General features: G+C 48.6%; 1 protein-coding gene across 6 annotated transcripts in view; it reads left to right on the top strand.

Moving 5' to 3' along the window:
- Nucleotides 1–21,721, top strand: part of fstl5 (follistatin-like 5) — a 92,646-nt gene that overhangs the window by 12,132 nt on the left and 58,793 nt on the right. For 3 of the 6 annotated variants that reach the window (XM_041072600.2, XM_029164621.3, XM_055512365.1), the window contains exons 2-4: nucleotides 3,001–3,142; nucleotides 7,483–7,513; nucleotides 18,273–18,521. In XM_041072600.2, coding sequence (XP_040928534.1) covers nucleotides 3,001–3,142; nucleotides 7,483–7,513; nucleotides 18,273–18,521 — 422 coding nt within the window. Of the gene's footprint in view, nucleotides 1–3,000; nucleotides 3,143–7,479; nucleotides 7,514–18,272; nucleotides 18,522–21,721 lie in introns of all 6 variants that reach the window. The other 3 variants (XM_041072599.2, XM_029164620.3, XM_055512364.1) reach the window with 1 other exon arrangement.

Below are 21,721 nucleotides of genomic sequence, written 5' to 3'. Positions count from 1 at the left end.
GTCCGTGTTCGGCGCTGGTCCGTTGACACACTGTGACCGGTCGTTGGCGCTCAGACCGTTCTCTCCACCCGCCTGTGCAAAGGAAGTGGATTTAGCTCCAGTTGGACACACAGTAGATCGCACTAACAGCGGGTATGTGGTATCTGCTAAGTGCAGTAGTAGCTGGTGTTTGTGTTACTGTCTGCTTGAGGGAAGTGTCGTCTGTGGAAGCTGCTGGAAACACAGAGTCAGAGTCAGAATCGCTTCATATGCATCATCTTGACTGTCTGTATATGTCTCTGTGAACCTAAATGTTAAAACAGCTGAAGTGTCCCAAATATGTGGACAGAAGCGAAGACGTTCTCAGTGAACCATCATCTATATTCACACTTCTTCTTTTCCTTCTTCCATTTCCCAAGGGCTGCGTTTAATTATATTTGAGACAAGGAGACTGTAATGGTGAAGCTGTGAATTTTAGAGTTATCAGCAATAACTCAGGATTAGTCTAAGCTGTCTTAGAATAGACATGTGGGAGAAGGCTATTTGTGAATTATGCCCTTTTGGGGGGAAACCGTGCACAATGTCAGGGAAATGTACAACACGCTTCTATGATGTGTTCCTGTTTTGTGTATAACAGCTGATAGCACACGCTGCGTGCAGCAATTCAAGCCCTACTCGTGCACGGCACACGCGCAGCATCTACAGCATAGAGGACGCTTGTTATGCTCACCCAGCGCAGCGAATGGCAAAAGTCTGCTGAATGCGGCTGCAGAAGGATTCAGGGAGGTGGTGGTGGGGGGGGGGTCAGCTGCAAGCTCGTCAACACATGATGCATCGTCTACATGGTGGGAACCAGCCAGTCTGTGTTTGAAAGTCAATGTGAAAGCATGAGCCAACGTTAGAAGGGCCGGTGGTGGTGGGGGGTGGTGCTGATGCTGGGGGGGCTCTGTGACTGATCCCATCTCTTTCAGCGCAAATGGACACAAACACGCACCTGTTGTTTTCTACACAAAGACTTTTTTCGTTGGTAAGTTGTTCAAACACTCTGTGTTCCTTTATTAGGCACAGCTAGAATAAATCCAGATATGATCTAGGTTGGCACTAAATTACATTGTCTCGTCTACTGGCTGAGAATCAAAGGGGAATTTTGTGCAGAAGCAGAAATTATTTACATAGATTTGCATTTTTTGATCCGCCATAAGTACTTTCCCGCTGTTTTAAACAGAAACAAAATCATTTTGAGTTCCAAGGATGAAGCTGATCCTAATGAGGTAAAGATCCCTGTGAAACCTTCCTGTCTGGGCCTAAATGTCCTGAAACGCTTCATGCCTCCGTCTCCGTCACAGCAACCTGCAAACCTTAGTCCATTAATAACCCATTGAACGCTGGGACGCCGTGCAGAGCTTGATTGATTGTGCTCGCAGATATGGTAATGCAGCGAGTGCGTCTGAACCAGTGCGTTCGCAGAGGCGAGGAGCAGCAGGAGCCGCAGGCAGGGCTCCTACCTGGACCTGGGCCCATGAATAAGTTTGTATAAAACAGCCTTTCGTGCCTCGTGGCACAGAACTAGTGTAACGCTGTTTGTCTGCAGGGCTTCGCTGGGGCTGTTTACCAGCCCAACGCGTCCTGCTAAACCGCACCACCGCTCAACGCTCTGCGCCTTAAACTTTCAGGCAGAGCTCCCGCGTGGAGGCGGCGCCGGCCGGCGGGCGCGCGTGGGAGGCGACGCCTTCATAATTGTGTCAAAGTTTGACGGAGAATATAGATTTTAAATGTCAGCGCCTGATTGAGCTCCAACACGGATGCAAATGAGGCGCTGGATCTCGTAGACAGCTGTTGATATTTGTCCCCGTAATTGAGTGATTTATTTCCAGCGTCACACGTCACAAACAGCGGGTGGACTGAGCGTGGCCGTGCAGTGTTTATGGGCAGAACCGCGGTTCACGTGGGATCCGGTCAGAGACGGGAGGTTTCCCATTGTTCCGGCTGTGGCTGTGACGCGACCCGTGGCCTCGGCTTTGACTCGCTGTCACTCCAGAGGCAGAAGGAGGCGGGGTCGCCGCGGCGCCGTCACTCATCTCCCTGCGCCGGAGGACGGGGAGCGGGCGGCGGCGGCTCCAGGCGGCTTCGGACGCAAAGCTCGGCGTTTGCTGGTGCAAACGAACGCGTCACGACGAGTGACACCGGCGTGAGCCGAGGGGATGAAGGCAGATGAAGACGAGTATGAGCAGGAACAAATGTGGCAGATTTGACCATAAACCGTGTGTATGTGTGCGTGCGCGCGCACGTGTGTGTGTGTGTGCGTGCGTGTGAGCGTGTGTGTGTGTGTGCGTGCGTGTGTGTGTGTGTGTGTGTGCGTGTGTGTGTGTGTGCGTGCGTGTGAGCGTGTGCGTGTTCGTGTGTGTGCGTGCGTGCATGCGTGCATGCGTGTGTGTGAACCTGACTAACGCATGTCCTCTACGCGTTTCCCGCGTCTCTGGGGAACGTGGGACATTTTCACAGGGCATGTGTGTCTTCTTTTCTTGTTTAATTCCAGTCATGCAAAGGTCAAAGCCGTGTTTACACAGCGTAATGAATAATTGAGGATGCAGTTATGTTAGAGGTGAAAAGTGAATATTCCTGGCGCTCTTAAATAAATCTATTGGTGTTGCCTTCCTGCAGGCGGAGGAGGGAACGGTTCAGATAGCATCTCTGTGCTCTCTATCACAGTTGCTTGACTTAGACACTCAGCCTAATTAATCCAAAGCCCTCACTTTAATTGCCTTAATATATTGGCCCTTTGTCTTCTTTATCTTGATTTTCTCATGACGTCTATTTCCCCTTAATTGATTCAAAAGCAGATCTAATCTCCTCGCTGAGTGCCGACTACGTATTGATAGCTTTGGTTTAAACCAGCGACAGTTTTGCGCTTCCCATTGTCTGCACTAATTACAGCGGACATGATGCATTGTCTCGGCCAACTGCTATTGAACTTCCAGTGTTAGCACCAAGCACTCAGCGCTCTTGTTTGGTTTTTGACAGGAAACGACCAATGAAGACGGCCGAATGGTGGTCGGCTGCCGTGGTTCTGCTGGGGCTCGCTGCGCTCGGCGCCGCCGGGAGGCCCAACAAGGAGGGATTCGGGTCACCGCCCTATCGACCGCTCGTGAGGTTCCGACACAAGGTATTGATCGGCTCCTTTTTCTGTCTGTAACCGGAGGACTGCGCTTTTGCCAAGTATGAAGCTAATTACGGTGGCACTTCCTGCGTCAGACGAATCTCCCGTGGTTGTTGTTTTTTTTCCGCCCACTGGAAAATACTTGATGAGTCATTATAACCCCCCCCGCATCACATTAACGTGAGGCAGAGCCGCTCTGACTCCAGCGAGGACGTCTGCGTGGCGTTGTTTTAATGTAAGCGATGTCACTGAGGCCCAGCGACGCTGCGTCGTGGCTCCAGCGCCTCAAGCTAACTCTTTATTAATCTCGTTCTCTGCATCTGCAACAGGAAACTGCTTCTTCTCAGCTCCACGACAACCAAAGTGGGGAAAAGCAGATTGTTCTGGCAGATGGCACTCGAGCAACGTGCTCAGTGTTTTGTCAGGTTACATCGCAGCCTTTCCGGGCACATTCCTCCTCAATCGCCCTTTTTGTCCCATTCATTTGTTTGACAAACGCGGCTCCGTTCTCCTATTAAGACGCAATTTGTGGGGTAATGATGATAATTCTGCGCTTCTTTTAATCCCTCATCTTTAGACGACACGCTGCCTTTAAAGGCTGCTCCAGGGTGAGGAGAGGGAGAACTGAGGGAACAGATGGCTGGAGCGTCATTGGACTGTGTCACCGTTGAAAGAGGAGCTGGGAGCGATTCAGCGCCTCTGAAACCACACGCTGGTCAAACAAAGTCTGACCTTTTTGAGCGGAATTTAATAAAAAAAAAAAAAAAAAAAAAGATTCCTTCTAAACGTGAGGAATGTGGACGCGAAGCAATGCAGGAGTTCCGCCGCCGCCTTTTAGCTACGGCTCTCGTACAAAACGTGTAAAGAGATTTAGTCTTCAACACCCGCAAATCCTGTTTGACCTTTGTAAAGTGCAGATGTAGCGTTTCTGCCAGGTTGAGTTGCTCTTCGTGAAGGAGGAGCGAGGAAGAAAACGAGCTCGGCTGTGAATTCAATTCTCCAAGACGCCTGGAGAACGCCCAGCGGAGCCTTTGGTTCCCCATAAACAGCCCTGCAGCTTTAAAACTTCCATGTGTTTTGTACATTCTGTCCCTTAAATCCTTTGTAAAGAGCGGGTTCTGACTGCAACTTCCACGAGCGGCCTCTGTTGGGGCTGAGCAGTCGCAGTCGCGGCTCTGAAGGACAACGTTCGACACGGTCGGTGCCGCGATCGCAGCCGACCTCATAAGCTTTTCCCCACAAAGACTCCAATCTGTGCGCGGCACTCGGCCATAAACAGCCGGTCACGTGCTCCGTCGCTAATTCCCGGGGTATTATTTCTGAAATCCTCCACACGGGGTCAGGTACAGGACGCGCGTCCCATCTCCTACAATTCCACCACCGTTATAATTAGTGTTAATGCGAGCAACAGTCGCGCTGAGGTTACTCTTCTAAGGCTTCTGTTGCACAGAGATCCTGTTTTATAGCCTCTTATTTCACTCAAGCTGTTCCGCAATGTGTTTCACTGTAAAAGTGATGGAGAGTCTCAACGTGTAATTTGTAGAATTCGTGGAAAAGTGCCCGGACGCGCTCGACACGGGGGACAAAAGCAATTTCTGCGAGTTTGACGCTCTGACATCAAGCTGTTATGCCGGGACAAACAAAATGGACGCAAGCACAACTGTGTGCAAAGCCCCATCCATCCAGCGGCGGCTTGGCCACACGGCAAATCTAGATTAACAGGGGATAAGCAGGGGCGTGGAGGGAGGCGAGGGAGCGCTGGGCAAACGAGAGTGAGATGAAGAGACGCGGCAGAGGAGGAATGACGAGAATGCGTGGCCATTTCTCAACGCACCTGCGGCGGAGGCTGCGACAGGCAGCGCTGGGAGGGGCTGCTCCTCCCGCGGCGGTGATTTCCACCGCCCTCCTCCCCTCTCACTCCGCCGGTCAGTTTTATCCCCAGCCTTTGTCACTCATTTTGATGAGCTGTCTGCTGTTAAATGGCAGCTAGCCTGAGGCTGAGGCAAGCGGCTTCTGTAAAGGCTCCACGGGGCCCGAAGAGGCAGGCGCTGTCTGGAGCAAACCTCACAGCAGAATAACAAGGTGTCCGGCCCGGCCCGCATTAACCCGGGCTCTTTGTAGTCTCTGCGCCTGCATTGTTATTTTATTGTGCTTGTTGCAGAGCGGCGCTCAGGACGGACGGATGCTGACGTTTCAGGAGGACGGGGTGTTTAGGGTCAGTGGTGTGAGACAGACCTCTCCCATTCTCAGTGGTTTATGATGCTATGAGGACGACTGTGGGAAGCTCCTGTTCACTGCCTGCATCACACACGGTGTCAGTGCAGGAGGACAAAGTAATCTGCTTGTACTTGATTTCATTTGGCTGCGTATCCGATCATCGGCGCCAGGTTCAGGTTCTTTTACTGTACCGGCACGTTATTCCCTGTGAGTTATCTGAGCCAATATCGTGGCTGTGGCCATATTAAAGTCAATAAGACAGTTTTATCGCGGGGCTTTAACACAGCTACAGCCTCCACTCATTCTGCACCGCGGCTCCGGTCTGAGTGCGGCGTCTGCTGGAAGTTGAAGGGTATCTTGAAGCTGATGGTGTGGAGGAGTGAGAGATATGAAATCTGAAGCAGCGGGGGAGAGGGCAAGGAGGATGGCGACGTCGGCGCCGCGAAGGGATTGAGAGATAAAGCGAGCGAGACAGAAGCGCGGGCGGCCGGCCGGCCGGCGAGCTGTGACAGGGGCAGACGAGCCACAGGTTGTGCAGCTGGGTGCCCGGGCGTCCCCGGAGGCTCGGGTCTGCCAGCGGCCCGGGGGAAATCACGCTCCTCAAACAAATGAAGTGTGAACGCTGTCTGGCGTATGCAAATGAGCCGCACTCGATATCTCCTCCACCTGTAGTGGGATTCCAAATGTCAACTCTTTTAGTGCGTGGCGGAGACACAAAAAAATGTCAGACAGCCACAGGTGTTGTCTGTGATTTGCGCCTGCTGGGGGTCAACGGTCAACAATGTTGTGTTAAACATCTACAAAGACGCTGACGTACGGCTTCATACCTGAATAGACGCTAAAACATTTTATGGTGCTTATAGAAACAAAGTTTTTGATTAGGGGGGATTAATTTCAGAATCTTCAAAAAAACCCAAAATGTAAACATCGGTTTTGTAACTTTCTTAGATGAGTCCAAACGTCTTCTTTATAATGTTATTGCGCGTGTGGGTGTTTGTTCATTTCCTAATTAATCCGTGGCAGCAACATATTTACTAGATCCTCCCGTTCTGGCTCAGTCGCAGCGCAGCAACGACAAAAAGGTGAAAATCGCACCATCAAAGATCAGCTTCGTCATTTTAAGTGTCACAGTCTATTTTTGACCCAATATGTCGAGCGCAATCGCTCAAATATGCAAATGCTCAAAAATGTATCACATGCTTTATTAATTGACTCCAAATCTGTTTAGCATATTTTAGCATGAAAATATACAGTATGCAGATTTTCTTTGGGAACTCGGGCGCTGGGTAATCTACAATTTTCAGTAGGCAGCGAGGGAGCGCTGTTCATTATTGACTGTGGACCTGTTGCATAATGCATCTTCCTATAACACCACCCGCTCCGACTGCTGGACCCAGAGCTGGAATTTTCAGTACAAGTGCGAGAAGAATGAGCTATGCAGATTTCACTGTAGAGAAATCAAATATTTATGGTCCTCCCTTTCGTATTCATGGTTTGTGGAGAGCAGCTGCTCAGAATAGTAGTAGTGTATGTAATCACCGCGCGTGCCCTAAATGCAGCATGCGCTGTGCTGCACGCGCACCCTCGCTCAAGCGCATGCCTGTCAAACTCTGGACCTACACATCCGGTTGCTATGGTAACCGGAGTAAGCCAACCTCTCGGAGGACGCGTCGGGCCCAGAAACATGACAGAGTCGTGTTTTAAAACATTACAACAACGAGGGCATTGCTCGTGAAAGGGGAGAGTGGACGGAGGGAAACGGTAAAAAGGACAAAGAACGAAATAATTATGGCGACAATTAACGCTCGTATAAGACGAAGGCGTCTCGTTCTCCGTGTGACTGGGACAAATTACCATAACATAATGGCACATTTCTCTCTGACGTGCTTCATCATTAGCTGCCATTTAAAGTGCAGCGCTGCTTTGTGCCAGACATGTTCCTGCAATCAGACCGACGCTCGCGGACCTTGGCATCGGGCTCGACGCGACACGTGACCTCCGATAACCTTTAACCACAATAAGCTCTTTATGGAGCGAGTCCGAGCGCAGCATGGAAGCGTCTGACTGTAATGTTGTCTCTGGGTTATTATAACTGTGATCTCTTCTCCTCTTTGCTTCTGTTCCAGCAGGACGGCATCGCTGAGAGCTTGAGGATAAAGGGTGAGTTTATGTTTCTTTTTTTTACTGCTAATTCCCTTTTTTTTACAGTTTGGCGGTTTAAACAACGGCCGCGCAGGTGAGAGCTGCTGTTTGATGGAGCGTGGCCTTTAGCCTCTTCACTAGTCTGGTCCAGCGTAGATGCTCACGGTGCGTTTGTGGTGTCTTGTCACTCTAACCGACCCAAGGACGCTTACACGCAGACTTTACTGTGCATTGTCATATTGAAGTAAAAATCTAAAAGGGTCAGTTGAGTTTTTGGAGGTTCTCTGCAGAGGAGGAACAACCGTGTCTGCAGCCGCTCTTCAATCACGCCTTGAAGGCAGCGCCGCGGACGCTCTGAGTAAAAGAACTGTGACGATGCCATCGGAGTTTGTTGGGCGGCATATTTCAGAGCATGAGATAAAAGATTCTGTGGATTTCACGAGATGAACACGAGTGAAGTCGGTGGCATCGTAGTACGTGGGTGCAGCAAAGAGACGGGTCCGAGTCCGAGTCGAGTGAAGATGAAGCGACGGAGCGTCTGAACTCTTGCCCCTCAGCATCAGAAACAGGAAGTAGTTGTTATGCTACAGTGATGCTGTGGAATAAACAGTGTTGTTCTGTCATTGTACAGTAAATATTCCCCTGCTGCAGGTTTGTGAAAGGTTCACGTTGTTTGGATAATACAAATATTTCGTACCGATTCCTTTTAAACAGTTTGTACTATGAGTTCAGCAACGGCAGGAAAGTTTCACCCTCACTTGAACCTTTAACGCCGTTGCGTTGCCATGATTCAGTGCGACAATGCTTCTGTGACAGCCCATAAACTCTGTGCCAGCGTCGCACAAACTGTCTGAGCTCGCGAACGCAAACGCTCCGTGGGCCGAGCTGGAAGTACGCAGCAATTAAACAGTCAGAAGCCTGCGTGTGACAAACATACATGGAAGGAAACCTGGGAGCAGGACGGAGTCGTGCACTGAACGCAGTGAGCATCAGCTTCATCTGCATTTGAGGGTTGATTTTTTCTGCTGCTTTTTCTTCTTTGAAATAAAACGGATCGTTAGTGGGAAAAATAAAAGCATTTTAAAGCGACACCTCGGCCAGTTTTCACTGCTTCCATCACTGAAGGGAGGACGAGCTGCAGCTGTGATCTTCAATCCTCTCGCTGGTTGACGGATGCACGTCGCCCGTCAGCCCGTCACCTTTCTGACGTCTTCCCCGTCTCCTCCAAACAAGAGTCAATGTCAGGCGAAAGGTGGCCCCGCTGCCCAACACGTCTGCCACTAAGTGTTTGAACGGGCCGCTAAATGGACGTCTCCCCATTTCTCTTGGCCGAGGAAGGTCGAAGCGGTAATTGTAGAGGGTGCATTACCATAAAGGGCGGCCCAGCTGTCTACTGTGATTCACTTTAATGCGCCATCTTCTGTAATCTGAGAGGGGAGATCTCACTTTGGCCAGTTTTCAGCAAACTCATTTCCAGCCCAGATAACAAGGAGGCAAGCAAGCGGCAGAGAACATCATAAATAATTCAAGCGTTGCCCTGTACATTGGAGGCTTCTCATTATTACGCAACCGAGGTCAATTTAGTATTAAAACTTCAATTTTACAAGCGACGTCACCTTCTACATTTCAATGGCAGGTCTGAGCCGACGCTGAGCAGAAACTCAGCACGACAGAGATCCGGCGCTAAGGTGGAAGAGGTGTAAAGTGTTATTGCCCTCCCCAAAATGCAAAGCAGAATAATTCAGTAAGGTGTCATAGTCCTTTAAATGAAACCTGTCTTCCTGGACGTTCTCTCCATCGTCAGGTTTCAGGGAACGACACAGGACCTGAAACCTGTCTCCGCTCACGCTGTTCCATCCAACGCTGACGCTGCCCTGAACCAAAGATCAGCGGCTTCTAGAGCGAACGGATGCGTTTAATGTTGATGCAAAAACAAACATATAACTGCGAGCTGAGCGAGGGCACGGCTGCGCAAACTCAGTGTCAGTGCAGGATCTGCGAAGACGGACAAATGTCTGCCGCGTCCCTGGAAGCTCTGTAATTGGTGTCCCAGAATAAGCATATGCCACACTAACGGGGCTTGTTATGCAGGCTGCAGCGAGACCTTGGGCTGTCGCTGAAATGCAATTTCACAGAATAAATAGACTGATTTAGCCAAATAAAAAATACCTGATGGAACCTGCAGCCATAATTGTACCATCCTCATTACATGTCGAGTGCCAGCAGAGGCAACAGTCCTGAAGATGACTCTTCCTCGTCTGGTGACTAATACTATCGCTGATGTTTACAGGCTTTGGACATTTGTTCCATTAGATTAACAAAAGCTACACAAGGCAAACACGGGTGATAAGTGTTGGCTGTAATTCTGCAGCTCTTTGCATAATTCAACCCGAACAACGCGAGCTGCCATGAATCTGAACCTACATTAATACAAATACTGCCCAGTTACAGTTGAGTGTGGAACAACAGTCCAAAACGCACAGTCGCTATTCCTGGAGACGCTGCACAATCGGCTTTGTAACGAGGGCGATTAGGTTTGTCGGGTCACACCTGTGCAGGGGACGCTGCCAGGACAACACGTCCCATGGAGAGCGGGTTCCACACGGGCAGCAGCAGCGGTCCTGCTCCCACGGGAACCCTACAGCCTCTCAGGGTTGATCCCAAACATTCTGCTCTGTTACCTGGCACCAGCATTGACTCTGTCATACACAGACATAATGTTTTCATTTCTATGCAGATCAGCTGCCTTACCCCCAGCAGGCCCAAAGTAGACGAGTGTCTGACTAATCCACATGTTCTAAATTGTATATTAATTCTAAAACGAGACCGGCCCCCTGGGTCCCGGTAGCTCCTCTATTAACGGGCCTCAGCATCCTATGGACGAGTGGAGGATGCTGCATGGGGCCGCGTTTTTTAGACAAAATTATAGGAAGACTCCCCATTTTTCCATCTCGCCTCTCACTGTTCTGCCACACTTTAATTTGTAATAGTCTTCATGAAGGGAGTCTTAATCAACGTAGACCTGTGTGTGAGCAGCCTCCTTCTGGGCAGTGAAACGGCTTTAAAAGACAAGCTGTGTGACCGCACGCCACCATCTGTCTATTAGTGGAAAGGTAATGCAGCAAAAGGCCCAATGGACCTGCTCTCGTCAATGCTCGCAGGATGCCAAGCTTTAGCCAGCACCCATGCTCCCTGACCTGCTAAGCCTTAGGAGGCCGGTGTCTGGCCTCAATACTGTCACCTCGTCAGGGGAGGTGCCTGGAGCTTCTGCACTCAGCTCCACTCAGAGCATCATGCTGCCTTCGTAGTCTGGCTCTGCTTCTGCCTTTAGTTACCCACGTTGCTGTGCATACATTACACTTATTAGACAAACAAAACAATTTTTATGCAAAAGTCATTTTACTTGAACTTGAATGCCTGTCTTGCTTTTTCTAATTGATACATTTAAAAGAAGCGTAAACAAGAAATTGTATAATTACTGAGTGTTGTAAACATCGGATTCTCTCCAGCGAAGTGAAATAAACAGGAGCGGGCTTATTTGAAGAGGTGAAATAAATTGGGTCAGTGCTCAGACTTACTGCCACGATGAAGCTAAAAGAACCCATTCATCACGTTGTTAGGTGCGTAGGTGTGTTTTCACATCATTATCTGGAGTTGGTGCATCCATTAATTTGACAAGCAGAATAACATTTGAGTTGTAACATAGTAGTCGGTTCATTCACACAGCTCATTTTCAGGCCTCTCAAGGCTTTAATGACCTTCCAGAGAATGTTAAGATTCACTGTTCTCATTCACAATGGTAAAGAACACATTGACAGGAGTGGAGTTGATCATTGTGCTGCTAAAGGAAGCATGACATGCTGCACATTTAGGAAGATCAACAATATCACCATCAACACTCATCTTGGTGTATAATGACTCCCAGGATGTTGATAACCATCATTTCTGGCAAACTATATCTTGAATATGTAAAATCTAATGGAGTGAGACCAGTCTAATTGAAATTCATCAATAATTCTTAGTGATCTTCATGAACCCGTGAATCTTACAGTAGATAATGGCGAAGGCTTCCCCGTCTGAAGGTCAGAGCAGTAATCGTAAGTAGGAACATTATTTTGAAGGACGGTTCTGCCTCTCAGTCAAGATTAGCTTTTATGTGCTTTTTATATGAATGACAGACTTTCACCAGTGTCCAAACATGAAATAATCTCAGACTCATATTCTATTCACCGCTTTATATTAGAGCGCTATTCAAAACACACACAGCTTCTCCTGCTGTGGAGTCAACTCCTCCCAGAATCATTAATCATTGCATGAATCCAGCTCACAGCAGCGGCGGCAGCTTTAACTCTGAAAGTCGGGGTTAACTTAAAGGAGGAAGTGGCTGAGAGCCTGTAACACACGCAACATTTGAATCCTATTTCTATTTTCCCAGACAGCCTGTCTGTACAGTAGAGATGAAACGCTGATGCGACTGCCAGTACACGCTTCCCTGGTTGCATCGTCCTGTTCGCAGCAGGAGGTTCGGTTTATTTCTGCAGCTTTGTGGGGAAACACAAGTGCAATTTTGGTTTTATTCTCTTCTTTGATGAGCTGAAATTCGATGTTTCGTCAACAACTCTCCTGCCGCTCTCTGCCAGGTATGAGCAGCGATGTGTGAAATGTGTGTATATATGGATGCTCCCGTCGAGTGTAAAACGCTGCGTAGCCAAAAACTTTGATCTCTCTTCCAAGCGTTTGAACCCGGAGAAAACAGACAGCGCTTTAATACGCAGGGAGACAAAACTTCATCCTATTCAATTATTGGTCCGAAGCGCTCGCTCAAATGCAGTGGCTGTACTTCACCTCAGGCACAAATCCAGGCAGAGGTGTATTAAACTAATTTCTCTGTTTTCGTAAATATTAAAATAAGTGTTTGTTAGGATAATTCTTGTAGGAAGGCGACTGGAAGCTAATCACATTTGTTTTTCTTGCGCTGTAATTTAAAAACGCCGGCTCAGTTTGTGGAGGGAGCTCTGCTTTGACAGAAGCATTCGTCACTTTGTTGCCTGCTACAAACTGACCTGCTTCACATTCTTGATTCATTGGCTGATAATTGAATCCCGGAGCTGTGTGCAGTCCCAGCATCGTATGACATCCCAGCACCTCGTGGCTCGTGTCCTCGGCCTCCTGCTCTGCAGCCACACAGCTCACTGTCACGTGGAGTAGTAATGGATGTGGCGCTCACAATTAGTCTGCAGTTTGTGATAAACGAGGCTGTTGGTGGCCGCGGCCTCGGCGCCGCATCCCGATGTGGACAGAATGAGAGAGGAGCCGGGCCCACGTTCAGTCATTAGACGAGGGAATGAAATGGGACGGAAAGCTGCCAAGTGGCTGCCAGGTGCTCTCACATGCGCCCAGTCAGGAAGCAGCGCACACGCACTGCTTTCAGTCTGGAACGGAAATTGAATGCATTTGTTTGCGCGCGTGTGTGTGTGTGTGTGCGTGTGTGTGTGCGTGTGTGTGTGGTGGGGGGTAATTTACATTGGACCTGTTTCACAGTGACTTATGTAAGCTCCACGTGGGCACGGAGAGCGGCGAATAATCACAAGCGTTGTAGCTTTTGCTCAGGCACACGGAACTATCAAGTTTTTATAACAGCATGTTGTTAAATTTGAACAGAGGAAGTAAAGTAAGTGCAGTAATGAAATAAAAAAACAGGTGTGTATAAAAGTGATGGATACGCACTGTCGGCTTTATTACATTAGCTGATATTGCGTTTTCTAAACCGTAAAAATAATATAAATTCTAACTGATATAGAGGATTTACATGATATAAACATGGAAATAGTTTCTACCCATGGTAGAAGTAAAAAGAGCTTCACTTCCACGCAACTAACACAAACATTACACAGTCGCACTGCTGAGCATCATCACGTTCACATCAATGACAAACCTTTGTTTTCCACACAAGCTTTTACATTCATGCCGTAAATAAAGCTGTGATGTTCCTCCTGCTACACTCAGCATCAGTGTTGACCTGTGACTCACAGGTGTAACAGTGATGATTCACCTGGATTAAACTTGTGATGGAGTTTACACTCAGTTTTATGAACTTTACTATTTACAGCGTCTTTTTCTATCTGGGTTCGTTATGAATGTGTCAAACTGTTTCACTGTTGGGTCCAGGTGTCAGTTGTGTTGCAAAAAGCTGCGAGGGTGGATGTTGGTGTTGGTTGATGTAAACACCCTGTCCCACATGAGCGTCCTATAGAAAAACTATGTACTGTAATAAAATTCCCCTTTGTTTTTCGTTACATAACAGTTTTCCGTGTCTATTCGAGGCACCGAAGGGTTTTTTGTGGCTGCTCTTGTGAGCACGTACTGACTTTGACCCTTTATTTTTTACTGCGGATGCTTTTACTGTTAAAGTGAAAATTGCATTTCACTGTTCAGTATTCCGTCATCTTGTAAAAGAGCTAAACGTCTAAAATGTGAATGCAGAAGCTTTCTCTGGACTGCGAGCGTTTCCTTCTATAGTTAGAAAGCTGTGAGCGAGTAGGAGTCAGATAAGGGCCGGGTATCGAATCAGCAGGTTGCAGGCGGCCTTTATTTAAAACAGAATAGGTTTCTCTCTGTATTAATGACACAGAGATTTGTCCCTCTGTTCGTGTACACTTAGACTTGACTGAAGCAGAATGGCCAAAAGAAACAAGAATATGTTAATTAAAATTTAACCAGAAGCCAAAGCTGCCGTGCCACTGTATGAAACTGACACTTGGCCTTTTCATAACATTGCTCTGCATTGTTAATTAGCTTAAACTGGACAAAGGGAGATTCTATGTGCTTTGTGTTTCAGTGCGAGGACGTTGGAATGGCTCCGCCGAGGTGGAAGGGAAGTCATCAATGTTTAAAGCACAGTGGGTCGCTCAACTCCAAAGGCTTGAAAAAGCTCTCATCCCTCAAATAGCTTCTCATAAAATGTTCACGAGTTGTTTATGCCACCAGGAGTAAAAGTGTTGCCACAGCGCTGCAATTAGCATGCAGCCGCGGAGGCAGAGACGCTAACGCTAACGCTAAGGCGACACCTCCGTAGCGTTGCTGACGGGTACAGGTTCTGCAGCGGCTCGGCGCCGCTCGGGTTCTGACGCGCCCGCGTGTTACACGTCATCATTTGCTCCTAATGATGTTTGTCTGTGGCAATTTTCTCTTACAAACAGGAGCTGTTGCGTATCTTCTGGCAGTGCAGTTGTTTCAGGCAACGACTCTGAAACAATAGCCCAAGGATACAGTAGCTACACAAAAGCCCAGCAAAACACAGCCTTCATCAAAATTAAAGGCAGCACCGAACCTGGTTTACGTCTCAACATCAGATTATGAATTTAGTTTTATTTAAATCCAGCAGCAGCTTAGTACAAGGATAAAGCGCTACAGCTCATGCATTCAGATCAAGCTGGCTGAAAATGAGTCACGCTCATTAAATCGCTATTCGTCTGATTCATTGTCGCTAAGTCGGCGTCTTTGGCTGCAGGAGGTGATAGCAGATTGAATATTTACACATTGAACCTTCAACCTGGCGTAAACGTGCGTCGAATGGGCCGCTGCCATCGATGCCGCCATCTCTGCTGTCATTTAATGTACCTGAGCCTCATCTGCCTTCGTTCCGAAGCACCCAATCAGGTAAAGCATCAGCCGGCGACGCGGCGTTATTCATCTGCCGCGCGACGTTTGCGGTGCCTATTTACTCTGCGTCGCTTCCTCTTGTTCCTTCGTGGGCCTTGGGCGGAGCTTAACTTGGTGCAAGTGAGCAGCGGCTCTGACTGTTGTTTACCACCGCTCCGTCCCTCGGGACCCCAAGTTGCTGTAATGGAAAAGTCTGAGGAATATTTTTAGTTGGAGCGAAGGAGCGCCGCGAGTCCGAGTGTCGGTCCAAACGCTGGCGCGAGCGCTCACGTGCAGCCGAGGACGCGGAGAGGCAGCTCAAGAGTCTGCGGAGGGCTGCTTGCGGAGCACAGGTTGCATTAAACCGCTTTTATCTGGGGTTTGTCGTCCGCTGCGATGGAGGCTTTGATCCGGCTACAATCAAACTCCTTTATTCCCTCACGCGGCGCCAGACGATCGCTGGTGTCGCACGTGTCGAGACCTTTCTCGGAGACAACAGGTTTCCACAGTTCCCCCTTTGTGACAATAAGCGTCCATCAGTAAACAGGCGTCGGGGCTGAAGTCTGGACCTGCGCGTGGCGCCGGCTGAGGACAGGGCGCTGGATGAGCGTGCTGATCGACCCGCTGGCGGCGCCGCCCTCCGCCGACCCCGCTGGCGGCGCCGCCTGCCCGGCTGCGCGGCACAAATTCACTGAATAATCATTACGGCCGGGCACCGCGGGGAATTAATAAAGTCGCAAATTGACTGGCTCCAATCAGGTCACAGTGTCCACACTCGTATCTCATCTAAATCCTCTGCGACAGCCAGAGGACAACGCGGGGCCGCGTGCGGATGGGGGCGTCCGCGCTGACGTCCAGGGGCTCAAACAAACTCATAAAACGACGCAGAGGCACATTTCAAATCAGCTTCCTTCCCTTTTTAAACACTAAGTAGAGAAAACCTGCAATTATGTGGCTTTTAGCCGTAGCTCAATAAATAAAAACTGCTGCCAATCTCACAGGCATTTACATTTTCTGACTTCATGACATGTTCTGCATCGAAGGCACTTCTTTATGCTAATCTCTGCTAATCTGTGGCTCGTCTGTGCAGACTTGTGCTCAACTTCCCCTGCGTGCGAGTTTATATATCAACAGGCCGCGGTGCCCGCTGCCAAACGCATCATAGATTCTAATTAATGCAGTGAAGTCCTGCGGTCAATATTTATTGGTTAGTAGTGAACTATAAAGTGCGTGCGAGTGCATGTCTGGTTGCTACAGTTGGTTTGGACAGTCCTATTTACAGCCGCTGTTTCATTTATTTCCCCTCCTATAACACATCACACTATAGGCTGACGTGAGTTTACAGCAGCACTGAGCATCTTTTATTTATGTTCACAGAGCAAACTACACCTTTGGCAAGTGTCTTGTGAACCCTGCATTATATTTATCTGTAAAAATGAGCATGTAATAGCTCATTATCGGAATATTCATGCGCGTTTGCCGCAATCGGGGGAGCGGTGGGTGATGAGCGTGCCTGCGAGGGATCAGCTGTGAGCGGCTCCACAGGATTGCTTTGGTGGAATCCGGTTAACAACGTGGCTCATCAGGTGGCGGCGGTTTTGTCTCAGGCTGCGTGATTAATTCCACAAGACTGTTCATGATTTGGGAATAAAAGCGAGCCGTTTGCCGTCACGCCTCCTGAAACTGCACCACTGGCAGCCACTGAGAGCCAGCCAATTTAAAATGATTTATTATGGACAGGACTGACTGATGTTTTTATAAATGGAGTCACACGCAGTTCATATTTTACTCCTGTATTGAAAAAAAATGTCTCCTCCTCTAATGTAAACACAATATATAGACGCAGCTTTTGTTTGTATGGTTGAATTACAGATTGCACTATACAGTATGATGCAAGTGGCAGAGTTTGGGGCCAAGTCAGGGTAATATTAGCATGCAGTCATCATCAGCTCTGCCTCCTTTGAGAAGAACGGAAACTAGCATAAGTCAGAGTGTGTGAGCGTGTGTGTGTGTGTGTGTGTGTCATTTCCTTTTGCTGTGGGCCGACTCCCGTGTCCCAGCTTTCTTTCATCAGCTTCATGCTGTGGAGCAGCCGGTGGAATGCGGATTTGCTTTGGTTGTAGCCATTAAAGCTGTTTGTTGTTTTGGAGCATGGAGCCATCCTCACAGCGCTGACTTATATCCCATCTTTATCTAAATGTCTTTCCTTTTCCCTCCTAACTGCTGCTGGAAAATCATGCAAGTCGCAATCGTTGGTTCTGTTATTACTTTGTCCTGGTTCTCCATAATCCCTACAGGGAAATTGGTCCCTTCTTGCGTCTCGCTGTAGCAGTTATAGTTCAGGGTCTGCGTCAGAACGACACCCTGAAGCTAGTCTGGAAAAAGCTTCTTACTCAAGGACACTTTGCCTACATTTCATTTTCTGTTTATTTCCATTTCGAACCTCCCTCAGATCAAATGAGCGCTCCATGACGTTCTAGTCCTCGTCACCGTAGGAGCAAACACTGAACACAATGTGCTGAAGGTGCGTGAGCTCAGACTTGCAGCAAGCAGAAGGTGAAGTAAACAGGTCACACACGGGCCACGCTAACATGCGCTGTCAGAGTCTTTAATGTAAATTAACGACTCTCTTGTCACAGGTTCATTAACTACAAGTTCAAACACTGCATTCATTAAATGAAACATTACATTCATATTCATTTGTGAAACTGTTCTTAGGGTTCTAGACCAACGCTCTCACGCCACTGATGGCAGCAGCTCCTATTGGAGGTCCGTGTACAGCAGAACCTCGAACATTAGAAGCAGATTTAGACGATAGACCATTCATTTAGACAGTTAGTCATTTAAAAACGTTTAACGTTGTTTCAGGACATACTCCAGTTACATTGAATGCATCCTTGTAAATGCTGTAAGTTTAGATAAGCTGATGTGATCTGACCTTTTGGCTTCGCAGCACATTGACTTTATAGGTCACAGTGTTCTGGATGCACTCGGGTCCACTTGCATGTTCAGCATAGCGAGTTGACAAAAACTTGGCCCGGCATCGACAGACTCCTCGAGGCGAGAACAGGCCGACGCTGCCTCTGTGACATGAAGTTTACAGCCTAACTTTGTGTGTTTGTTTGCGTGTCTGCAGGTTTCATGGCGCGTACCGACTTCCCGGGTCCGTGCGAACACAAGTACTGTGGCCTGGGGCGTCACTGCGTGGTGGACCACGAGGCCGGCCGAGGGGAGTGCCGGTGCTTGGATCGCTGCAAACCGCACTATAAGCCCGTGTGCGGCTCGGACGGGAAGCTGTACCAGAACCACTGTGAGCTCCACCGAGCCTCGTGTCTCAGAGGACACAAGATCAGCATCACGCACAGTGAGGAGTGCTTCTACAAAGGTGAGCGGCTGGATCTGCTTGTAGGTGGGGGTCCGAGTGGAAAACATACACGATTAAACATTGTTGAGCTTGTATTCAAATAGTTAGTGGGAAATAATATTTGCTTTCTTTGTTGAGTGTGATGAGGGTGTCACTCACTGATGTAAAGCTCCAGTCAAACAGCCAGTGGCCTGGACAAAAGCTGGAGCTACATGAGTAACCTCAGTCTGTGGTTAATGAAATCCCCTATCACACCCTCTAATTACTGTAGCAGCGCTTTTAAATAATTGAGTAGTCTTCAGGCAACCAGTGGAGACTGGAGCGAATGTGGAGCCGAGACGTTCTCCTGATACCTGGACACGAACCAAGCCGTGCCGTCGCAAAAACGACATCACGTTTTATCTGTTTAGGCAAAAAACACTGCAGATGCAGGTTTATTTACAGCAGCTCTGCACGTGGTCGAGAACAAACGGAACAACTGCAAGGGTTGGTTGCGTGGCGGGTGCAGACGCAGCCGAATGTCCCATCATGCACTTCTCAGCAAAACAACTGTTTTTTGTGTGTGCATGTGCTTTACTGAGCTACATGCACACACAGTGAGAGCACATGCTCATTTCAGTGTGTGTTACGCGGTGGAGCCGGAGCGATTTGCTGGTGAAACACAGGCTGGTTAAGAGGCAGCAGCAGCTGGTGCTACTATGCTGTTCATATTTCCCCGGAGAAGGTTGACTGCTCTCTATCATTGATTGTATAAACACACCAATTACTTTCAATCCCTGGAAACAAGGCTACTGTGTCTTTTGTAAACCCAGACGCCGGTGAAGTAAGCGCTCCTGACATTCGGCACCTTTGTTGTGTTCTGAGCCGGGTTTTAGACGCCGCTGCAAAGCGCTCTCCGTCACCGCATTCATAATATTCATGAGCCATTGACTGAGTCGCTGCATCAGCTCACTTCTTAACTTGATCAAGCAACGTCTGGGAAGATCTGGGACCGCCTCTGGGTCCAAGTGCTGCAAAGCTGAGGTCCTGAGACGTTAGGACCAACAAACAGCTGGAGCGCGTTGGGATGCGTAACAATCCCACATCTGTTTTATTTCAGTCCTTGAAAAAGCCATTCAGATCAATGCTCCATCCCTGGTGGGCGACAGTCCTAATCAGCGTCTCTCATGCGCCCTGTCAGACTCAACCTCCCCCACAACCCCCTCAACGCCAATCAGCATCCATCCGCAATGCATAGTGGGATATTTGATCGATGTCAGGCAATCGATATCAGAACAGCGGCAGCCAAAAGACGAGTAAAAAACACCCAGCGCTCTGTTTTCTTCTATTGTCTCATCATGTGCTCTGCCCAGACAGTTTGTCGTTGTGCTGTGACTGATATTTAATCAATTTCTCATTGGACGGGAGCTCGAGGGTGAGGACGCAGGAACCTGTTGGAGTGATTAGCAACCTTCGCCGAGGGCAGGGTTTTTTCTCCCCCACAATGTAAATTACAAAACAGGAAAGTGCTGAAGCGCGTTGTCGAAGTAGCTGCACGGTAACAGGGCGTGGAGGACAATTACTGAATGAATCAGAGGGAGGCGTCACGGCCGCAGCGGCTTCAGGCTTCACTCACACACTTCACGCAGACGCGTTACCTTTTCAGCTGAAACTGGGCTAAAACAGGTTTCACTGCAGCGACGCGTGTCTGTTCGCTGCCAGAGCTGTTCCTGTGTCACACCTCCCGATAATCACAGATCGATGTCAATTCATCTTCTGCTACTTGCAGGCTGCGGTACGTTCAACGGCAGGTGAGCTGCAGCAAATAGGCTTGTAGTCTTCCTGACGTTACAGGTGTTGGTCTGTTTCCATCATTCATCAGGCACTTGGGTCTAAGTCTGGGGTGGAGCTACTGTAAAATGAAAGCTTAGCAACAGAAGCCAAATGCCAAGATCATGAGACCATGTGATTGTTGTTAACTCTCTTTAACTGACATCATATACAAATGAGTTCATCCTCCACCGGTTCTCGTCTGGATCAGACACATCTGCAGCGAAGCACAGGTGTTGTCGGCCGGACCTCATCTCATCGGCGCGTGCCATAAAAAATGAGGGCCTTGTGCTGACTGAAGCTTCTCATTAGCAGTGGGGAGAGCGCCTGACCCCCATTTTCCCTTTGCACCGAATGGCAACTTAGCAGAGGATCAGATCTATTTGAAAATTAAGTGGCGCACAAACGCCCGTCCACTCTGCAGAGGCCGGTGTGCGCGCGAAGGCGAGCGATCGGGGCGGCGGCGATCGCCACGAGTGGAGACAATTAGGACGGAGGCTGCAGCGCGTCGGGCGAGTGCTTCGAGCGCGTTCAGCGCATGCAATCATCTGGGAGATCATACATTTACAAACCTGTAGACGTTTGGCTCCCAGTACAGCCTCCACGCAGGGGCCGCTTCATCCGTTATTTACCACCCATCACGTGTCGGCACTGCATCATTTACTTCACTCTTGGATCGTGCTTTTGGGGAAGATCAAAGCTTTACATGGGTTTTGTTTTAACGTGACGAGCAGCTGGAGGTGTTACATCACACTGAACCTGTGGTGAAGTCAAATGGCTTTTGTTTTGAGAAAGAAGAAAGAACACACACGCGCACACACACACACACACACACACACACACACACACACACACACACACACACACACACACACACACACACACACGTCTAGAATTAAACACAGAACAAAGCAACAACAACAGATTAATGAATTCAGATGTTAGTAATAATATGCATCCATATTTATCTTGGCTTGTGTGGCTTAATATTCTTTTTACAGTAAATAATGCTTGTTGTTGAAACTCATATTTCTATTCCTGTAGCTTTTTATTGTCATTGTACATAAAGCAAAGTCTGAATTGAGATTGTTAAACTATCACCAGATGCTCCTCAGACATATTGATCTAAGTAACGTAAGCCACAGCAGAAGGATGAAGACTTCTAATGAGCCTGTGTCTGTTCAGGCCTTGTTGAACTTGGCTGCTTTGTTGATCGCTGCCTTCCTGGCACCACAGTGGAGTCAGGTGTTTGTGTGTGACTCCCCAGGGCTCCGCAAAGAAAAACAGGCTCATGAAGCATCATAGCTCACAGCCTCTGGAGACCCTCTGTCTTCTCCTTAACGATGCCTCTCCCAATGGAGGTGCCCCCCGCGGAGATGAGCTTGTGTACAGTTAAGCCCCCCCCCGTGCTC

The sequence above is a fragment of the Betta splendens genome, chromosome 10, assembly GCF_900634795.4.
Source record: "Betta splendens chromosome 10, fBetSpl5.4, whole genome shotgun sequence".
Lineage (NCBI taxonomy): Eukaryota > Metazoa > Chordata > Actinopteri > Anabantiformes > Osphronemidae > Betta > Betta splendens.
This window is presented reverse-complemented; position numbering and strand designations above follow the sequence as displayed.